Source organism: Gallus gallus, chromosome Z (assembly GCF_016699485.2).
Source record: "Gallus gallus isolate bGalGal1 chromosome Z, bGalGal1.mat.broiler.GRCg7b, whole genome shotgun sequence".
In the NCBI taxonomy this organism is placed as follows: domain Eukaryota; kingdom Metazoa; phylum Chordata; class Aves; order Galliformes; family Phasianidae; genus Gallus; species Gallus gallus.
The window spans coordinates 9,570,148-9,577,895 of NC_052572.1; the positions used below are offsets into that span (position 1 = coordinate 9,570,148).

Here is a 7,748-nt window from a genome sequence, read left to right on the forward strand (position 1 = left end):
AGAACCCCGCAGGGAGCATAGCTCCCTATGGGCAATGAGGGGACCAGGCAGGAGCTGTAGCATGGCAGGCAGCCACCTCCAAACTGCATTTATTGGTTTTCAGGACAGGGCAGACAGGTTGGCAAGGGCAATGCAGTCACATCAAGCTCAAGCAGAGCACTGGGTTTGAATGGATTTCAGCACAGGGGGGGAAATGGAGTGAGGAACCCAGGACATGGCAGGAGCTCAGACTGCCCTTCAGCCTGAGCCACCCTGAGGCAAAGAATGGGAATTCCTGTGTACAATTCTCACGTTCAAGAAAGCAAAATCAAAGTCTAAAAAAAGGAACTGCAGAAAATCCCATTGAAAAGTTCGAGAACTTACAACAAGGGTAAATAAAAGCTGGGAAGAAAACGTTTATGACCCTCCTTGATTTCCCACTTTCTGCTGAAATGGATGGGACATTTAGCATGGTGATGGTCACAGGAGAGCCAGTGTTGATCCAGGTACAACCACACCATCTTCTCTGCATCACTGCTGTTACTGTTCCAAGAACTCCAGGACAGGCAGGAGCTGAGAGAGCAGCTTTCCAGCCTGGCTGGGGCACAGGGGGACATGTCCGAAAGAGGATGAGCACATGATTCTCCCGAGGGGCAGAATCTCCTGGCTCCATCTTTTCTCTATCTTTTTAATTATTCTCCTTAGCTTTGACAGACACAGACTTCCTTCTCCTGCAAAGACAAAGGGCAGTCCTGAGTGAAGGGCTGGTTGTGAGTGAAGATTGCTCTGCTGAAACACAGTCTCCATCCTACTTACCTGGACAGCACAAACCACACGATGCCTGCAAACACGAGGACCAGCACCAACAGCACAACCACCCCAATCACAATCCCTGGCCATGGGTATGATGACTGCCCTGCAACTAACGCACAGCCAAGGATGAGTGCCACAGCCTGGGCCACATGTCAGCACAGGCACCAACCATGGAGGTAGATGTGTGCAAGTACGCAGAGGTGATTGCAGGATTGGGATACTTGTGGGATCAAGGATCATGTATGGAAAACAAGAGGCTCCTCTCCTTGCAAGTGTTTGGTCTGGGAAATTGGGGGATACAGAAAGAGCTTGGGTACAGGTATGGGGCAGAGGAACCACTCACCCATGGAAAAGCTGTAGCACACGCAGGTGAACGTCTCTGCCTGTTGAAGGGCACAGGAGGGAGAGCTCAGAGCAATCCCACACCACCACCCGCACCGCAGCAAGGGGCTGCCACTCAGGGCCACCCAGGGCCCCAACCACGGCTGAGGACACGGCGGTCGCTTCCCGGCACCACCCACAAGAGCCCCCGGCACGGGTACCTGCGGTGAGCGCCGGGCGAGGCGCAGAAGGGCGCTGTAGTCCCATCCCGGGTGCAGGGGAGCGTTGTGGAAGCCGTGCCCACGGGTCCCGTCACCCAGCACGAAGTCCGTGGGTGCGCTGAGGTTGAGCACGGCGGCCACGTAGGGGTCAGGCGGGTGGCTGTGGTTGGAGGGCTGCAGCTCCCCCGAGCAGGCGTCTTCCAGCACCGTGCTGTTGTGCGTCACGGCCACGAGCAGCTGGTGCTCACTGCAAGGCAGGGCTGTGAGACGGGGATGGGGATCAGGGGGCGGGGGGAAGGGGATGAGACCGACATGGGGATGAGCTGGAGAACGGGACAGGGATAGGAATGAGGACAGCGATGAGGACAGACAGGTAAGGGAATGGGAATGGGAAGGGGAAGCGGAAGGGGAAGGGGAAGCGGATGGGGAAGGCGAAGGGAAGAAGGACAGGGGTGGAGACTGGGATGGAGGAAGGGATGGGGATGTGGAATGGGGGTGGAGGTGAGAGTAGGAATGTGGATGGGCGATAAGGATGGGGATGGGGATGAGAGTGGAGGTGGAGATGGGGCTGTGAGATGGGGATGAGGATGGAGAAAGTGAAGGGTACGGGGGTGGTAATAGAGATGGGAATGGAGAGAGGTGGGCAGAGGCAGCTTAAGGGGGCAGCGCTGCTCAGGGCTGCAAGAGCAGAGCAGCCGGGGCTGTGCTCACCTCACTGCCTCGGGGGGCTGGGAGATGGGGTGCAGGGGAAGCACGGCCGTCCCCTGAGATGGAGAGGTATCGAGCACGAGGCGGGAGCAGCCATGGGGCGGCCCTGGGGTCTCTGCAGAGGAAGATGCCCACGATGAGCATCAGCAGACGGGCACGGAGGGGCAGGAGCAGCAGCTGTGTGCAGAGACCCTCACCTGAGCCGTTGGTGTGGGACTCCCACAGCGACGCAGCTCCAGGACCCGCAGCCGTGAGGCCCCGCACGGCCACCACATATCTGGTGCCGGGGCCGTATGTGGGCAGCCGGTGCTCCGTGCTCTGCCCGCTCAGCCTCAGCCGCTCCATGTGCAGGAAGCCGCCGTCCTGCGAGGCCCAGGCCGTGATGTTCAGCTGCAGACAGGACACGGAGCTGGAGGGCAGCGGCCGCGTGCCGGCACGAACCTGCCCACCCCGCAGCCAGATGGCAGCACGTTGCTGTGCTCCTCCTGCCCCTGCTCCTAACCCAGCAGCTGGAAGCGCCCAGAGAGGAGCCAGCGGGAGCCTCGGTGTGTGTGTGTGTGAGCAAAGCGGCAGCGCTGAGCAGAGGAGGGCGGGGGAGGGTTTGGAGCTAACGCTCCCGATACCACCGGAGCAGCTGCCGAAAACGCAGTCGCTTTGCTCTCCGAGCTCTCTGAGCTGGACGGGTTTGCAAAGCATCCTCACTGATACGTGAATCGCATCGTGAGGTGAGGCGGCTACAAGCTGGGTGCAGAGTCTCCTCCCTCAGCCCCGCTTCAAGCACTGCAAACCACAGCCTTTCTCACGGCCAGAGCCGTAAATAAGAATGCAAGAGGCACAGGACAGCCTGCGAGGCCACCCCACCAAATACATCACTGGAGACTGAGGAACGCTGAGAGGAAGTTAGAAATGCTCCAATTCATCACAGCCGGAAGCTCAGCCGAAACGGATGGGTGACTGCTGGTCCTCAAGGCTTTGCGTGGTCTGCACGCCTGCCTGCACGGAGCTGCCAGCAGGGAGGGGCTGGGGGGGCCCACGGTACCTGGTACCCAACGATCTCCCCTCGGCAGGAGGGCAGCGCCTTCCACCTGAGAGTCCCCGTGCGGGCATCCAGCTGCAGCTGCTCCGGCTTCTGCGGCACTGGAAGCACACGAAGACGGGGTGACACGTGGGGCTAGCAGGGAGGATCTGAGCCCGCAGCACGGTGCCCTCAGCTACTGCTCAGGGGCAGGCTGCGCAGCAAACCCAGGCGTGGTCTGTGCCTCAAAAGGAGCGTGGATGTCACAACAGCAGGAGCAGCAATGGTGTGGCGAGGAGGGAGGGGGTAGGAAGGAAAGGGCTCCGCTCCAGGACTCTGCACAGCCGCTTCTGCAGAGCCCCGCAGGCTGCGTGCAGCCCCAGTGCCAGGACCATCACAGCGGGGAGGGAAGGGATGCTCAGAATGAACTGCTGGGCAACGGACACGGTCTGCCTCTCTGCTGGTGAACCAGCCCAGGAACGGCCCTTCCCTCCTGTACTATCCCATGGACACCTACCTGCTTCCTTTGTCCTGATCACCCATGAAAACAGCACTGTGCTGGGGGGCACTGAGATGGTGACGGTGTAGTCAGTGAAGGGCTGCAGGGAAGTGCAGGTGAATGTTCCCCTCTGGCCGTGCAGGAGCTCCACTCCAGAGACCTCCTCAGCCTCACAGGCAGGTGAGGAAGGCCCTGCCAGCCGGCACGTGGCCTCCGTGTGCTGGCAGGCATCAGGGAAGCTGCAGGTCCAGTTCAGTTTGATGCTGGTGCTGGAAACCTCCAGGGTCCCAGGGACAACTTGTAGCACCTCTGTGAAGGAAGCATTGCAATACGGTCATTTCCTTTCCTTCCCCTCCACCTTTGCATGTGTGCTTCAGTCACATAGCCCTACTCCCAGCCCAGCTGAAGGGAGGGGAAGCCAGAGGATGAAACTACTCACGTCTGATCTCTGGATGGAAAAGCAGGTGAGTTTGGATGGGAATGAATGTGGTGTGTGCACTTCCACTTGCCAAAGGCAGTTTTCCCTGCTCAATCATAACCCAATGTTGTCAGAGTCAGCCAGCATCTCCCCTTTCAAGCAGTATGTGCTCTATGGCCTGCCTGCTGTTCACAGACCTCTGCAGAGAGGTTCTTTTCCCTCAGTTTTTCATAGTGGTGAGGTAATGAGCCTTTGGTCACAGTACAAAACTGCCTTTCTGCACCACAGCCCCAGGAAGGTCTTGTGGGGAATAAGGTCCTGTTCTGCTTCTTTCAGAACCCCCAGGAGATCCCAAGAGGAGCAGTAGCTCCAGAGACTCCAGGCTCCTGCAGCTGCACCTGCTGCTTCCCCATCACACAGAGAGCCTGAAGCCTCCCTTACCCACACACTCCACTCTGGACCGAATGCGGATCCAGGAACCGCTGCTGGCTCTTCCCAGCCAAACTTCCCTGTACACAGGTTTCCCATGAACGATAGTCTGAACTTCTCTTGAACATCTGATGTGGGTGTAGGATGGCTGTAAACCCTCCGGGCAGCTCAGAGTCACTTCTTCATTTTTCTTATACTCCTGCAGATCTGGTGCCAGGCGGAGTCCTGGGTCCCACTGGGGCCTTTGGCACGTTTCTGACAGAGGTGGAAATGGGTTTAGTGGGGGCATGGAACAACAAGGTGGTACAGAGAGCAGCAGCACACTGTCAGCACTCAGAAATGGTCCCTCCAGAGATTCAAGGGAGGGAGAAGGTGACAAATCTGTCTGCCACGAGTTGTCCAGGACAATCATGCCTGCTCAGTCCTCCTCTGCCTGCTGGTTTGGACCTGATCCCAGCCAGGACTGCCCATTGAGTCCTACTGAGCATGGCACTACCAGTCCTATAGGGGTGAGGAGGTGCCCAAAGGGGTGGAGAAGTTGTCTCAGAAGTTCTGTATCATCTGCTCAACAGCCACGAGGACGGGACGTTAATGCAACATTATGAGAACTGCCCCCTCCTGCTCCCAGGGACACTGCCCCTTACATGGAAGTGTGTCACATCCCAGCACTCACTGAGGCTTTCCCAGCACATGGAGCCTCACTACCCTCCATCCCCAAATTCACCCCAGAACGTCCCTGTCATGGACATCACCTCCACCCTCTGCAATGCATGCTGCACCTGGTGAAGATGCACAGCAAATACGAGAGGAAGAGCAGAAATGTGTTCACTTGTGAATAGTGTCAAATTCTTACCTATTTCTTGGGGTGCTCCTTGGACCACGGAATAGGGTTCTTCCTGGCCTTGTGCTACCAGCAGAGGAAAAAGGATCAGGAGAAAGGTCAGAGCCAGGAACTGCAGGGCCATGCCAATCCAATCCTGGGCACAGATCAGATCTCAGTCCCACTTGCTGCCTCTGTGCGCTGGCATCTGTGGTTGCAAGAGTTACAGTCACAGGAAGGAAACAGCCACACGAACATCTTACTTGTGATGAATAAGCCTTCCTTTTTTTGAGAGGGAACCTCCCATTAGTTTCACTGCTGCTGTCTTCTGCTGCTTTGTTTCCCCAGTGCATCCAGGCAATGGCACACAACAGAACAGCCCCTGTCACCAGCATGAGATTTGCATACCAAAATGCTCCGTGCTAACAGAGGGCACTTCAGAAATGCTGTTCCCACCTCTAAGACTTCAGCCACAGGCTTCCCAAATCCACTGCCTGCAGGCATGGCTCCTGGAGAGACACTAAGGACTTATGGTTCCTCAAGTGCATGATAAAACTAGGGAGAGTCTGCAGAAAGGCCCCACAAAACAGTGGCTGGCTGCTATAACATGTAAACGCCAGTCAAGTAACTATGGGGGAAATACCACCTAACCATGAGATCACCTCCCAGACTTGAGAACTCAGGTGTCTTCAGACTGAAGCCCAGAACCACACACAATACCTAAGAGGAGGCTGCACCAACTCCAAATGTACCAAAAGCATTGCTTCTCTGGACCAGCTGGCCATGCTGTGTTCAGTGCACTCCACAATGTGGTTTGTCCCCTTGGCTGTTTGGGCACACTGCTGCCTCATGCTGAGCTGCTCCCCAGGAGTTCTGCCAGTCTAAACCTAAGTGTTAACCAAACCATAACAGGAAATCGAAGCCAGTGTTTGGCCCCCTGTTTGCAAATGAGGTTAAGCTGTGGGACAATTGATATAACAAAAGGAAGAGATGCCATCTAAAGGGACCTGGACAAGCTTGTAAAGTCACATAGACCCACCTCAAGGTCAAGTGCAAGGCTGAGATCAAAATTATGTATGAGCTCACTGTGATAAGACAAGGGGGAATACTTTTAAAAGAAAAGGGGGGAGATGGAAGTTAGATGTTAGGAAGAAATTCTTTATCATGAGGGTAGTGAGGCCTGGAATAGGTTGCCCAGAGGAGTTGTGGATATCCCATCCCTGGAGGTATTCAAGGCCACATTGGACAGACTTCTGGGCAACGTGACCTAGTAGGTGACAACCCAGTGGAGCTTAGATAATCCTTGTGGACCCTTCCAACACAAGTCATTCTACGAGTCTGTGATTCTAAGATTCTATGATTCCGTTCCCAAGCCATGAGGACCATGACTAGACCCACAGGAGAAATGTGTTGTCCAACACCACCATGAAGGCAGGCAGGCAGTCTGGGAAACTCCGTCTGGGCAGATGCTGCTCACCCTCTTCCAGCCCACCAGCCCAGCCTGTGGCTGATACTGGGACCTTCCAGCTGCTACCTGCATGGTCTATCCTATTTCCATGATGCCCGGCTCCCTGCATGCATTCCTTTGCATGCATCAAGAGCAGGACATTTAGGGAAGGCTGTAAGGTGCAAGGAGCCCTTGCTGGCCTGCCAGACTGACCATGCCTGAGGGCAATCACAAAAAAGGGCATCTTGGTGTGGAGGCAGCAGCACAGGGAAGACCGTTGGCTACTGAGATACGGGGGTTGTGAAGGAGCAAAGGGAGTGCTTGGCCCTCCACCTTGCCCAGTTAGCTCAGCTCCCACAAGGAGAGTGACTCCATAAGGGAAAAGAGGGGACCAGGAGCTGGACTCAGTGATCTTTATGGGTCTCTTACAGATCAGGATATAATAAATCTTTATTGGTTGTCTGGAGAGAGCAGGCAGAGTGGCGAGGGCAAGGGAGTGGAAAGAGGATGGGAGCATAGTCCAGCTCCTGGTCCCCTCTTTTCTGTGAGTTTCCTACGGTGCTCAGCTGGCACTGGAGGACAGGGTGGTTTGTTCACGTGAGGATAAATGATGTTCCTTGCTGAGGGGAGGAGGCAACTGGGAATGGGAACGAGGGGGAGTGCAGGATGTGCTGTGAGTTGAGTGTGTCCGCTTAAAGGCCAGGGACTGTGTGAGATCCTGAGTGACTCCCTGCAGCTCCCCTCTCCTTCCTCCCCCTGACTCCTGCCAGCAGCCCTAGCCAACTGTACCCTGGGTTGCATCAAGAGAAGCATGACCAGTGGGATGAGGGAGGTGGTTCTGCCCCTTTACTCCGCTCCTGTGAGACCACATCTGTGGCATTTGGTGGGATTCCCACGAGGGAAGGAGGGATGGCACTCCATCACGGTGGTGGGGGCACAGGGCTTCTCGGGGTGCTTCCTCAGAACTGCTGGGGCTGCAGAAGCCTCAACGCCCCATGAAGAGAAGGACAGACAGAGCTTTCACACACATAGCAGGGGAAACCACAACCACGTGGATGCAGTAAGGAGCAGGCAGCCC

At 56.2% G+C, this 7,748-nt stretch overlaps 1 protein-coding gene across 2 annotated transcripts; it reads right to left on the bottom strand.

Annotated features, from left to right (window-relative positions):
• Positions 1-55: 55 nt before the first annotated feature.
• Positions 56-5,454, bottom strand: TROJANZ (sushi domain containing 1). 2 transcript variants are annotated; one of them, NM_001318459.2, is made up of 10 exons: positions 5,257-5,454; positions 4,416-4,658; positions 3,575-3,865; positions 3,082-3,179; positions 2,240-2,432; positions 2,046-2,157; positions 1,335-1,581; positions 1,136-1,175; positions 796-901; positions 56-710 (listed from the first exon to the last, which is right to left on the bottom strand). In NM_001318459.2, the coding sequence occupies exons 1-10, from the start codon at positions 5,366-5,368 to the stop codon at positions 668-670; spliced, it is 1,485 nt and encodes a 494-aa protein (NP_001305388.1). In that variant the 5' UTR covers positions 5,369-5,454; the 3' UTR covers positions 56-667. The 2 variants fall into 2 exon arrangements, with proteins under 2 accessions (NP_001305388.1, XP_040511535.1); XM_040655601.2 differs by lacking the exon at positions 796-901.
• Between the last annotated feature and the right edge of the window lie 2,294 nt (positions 5,455-7,748).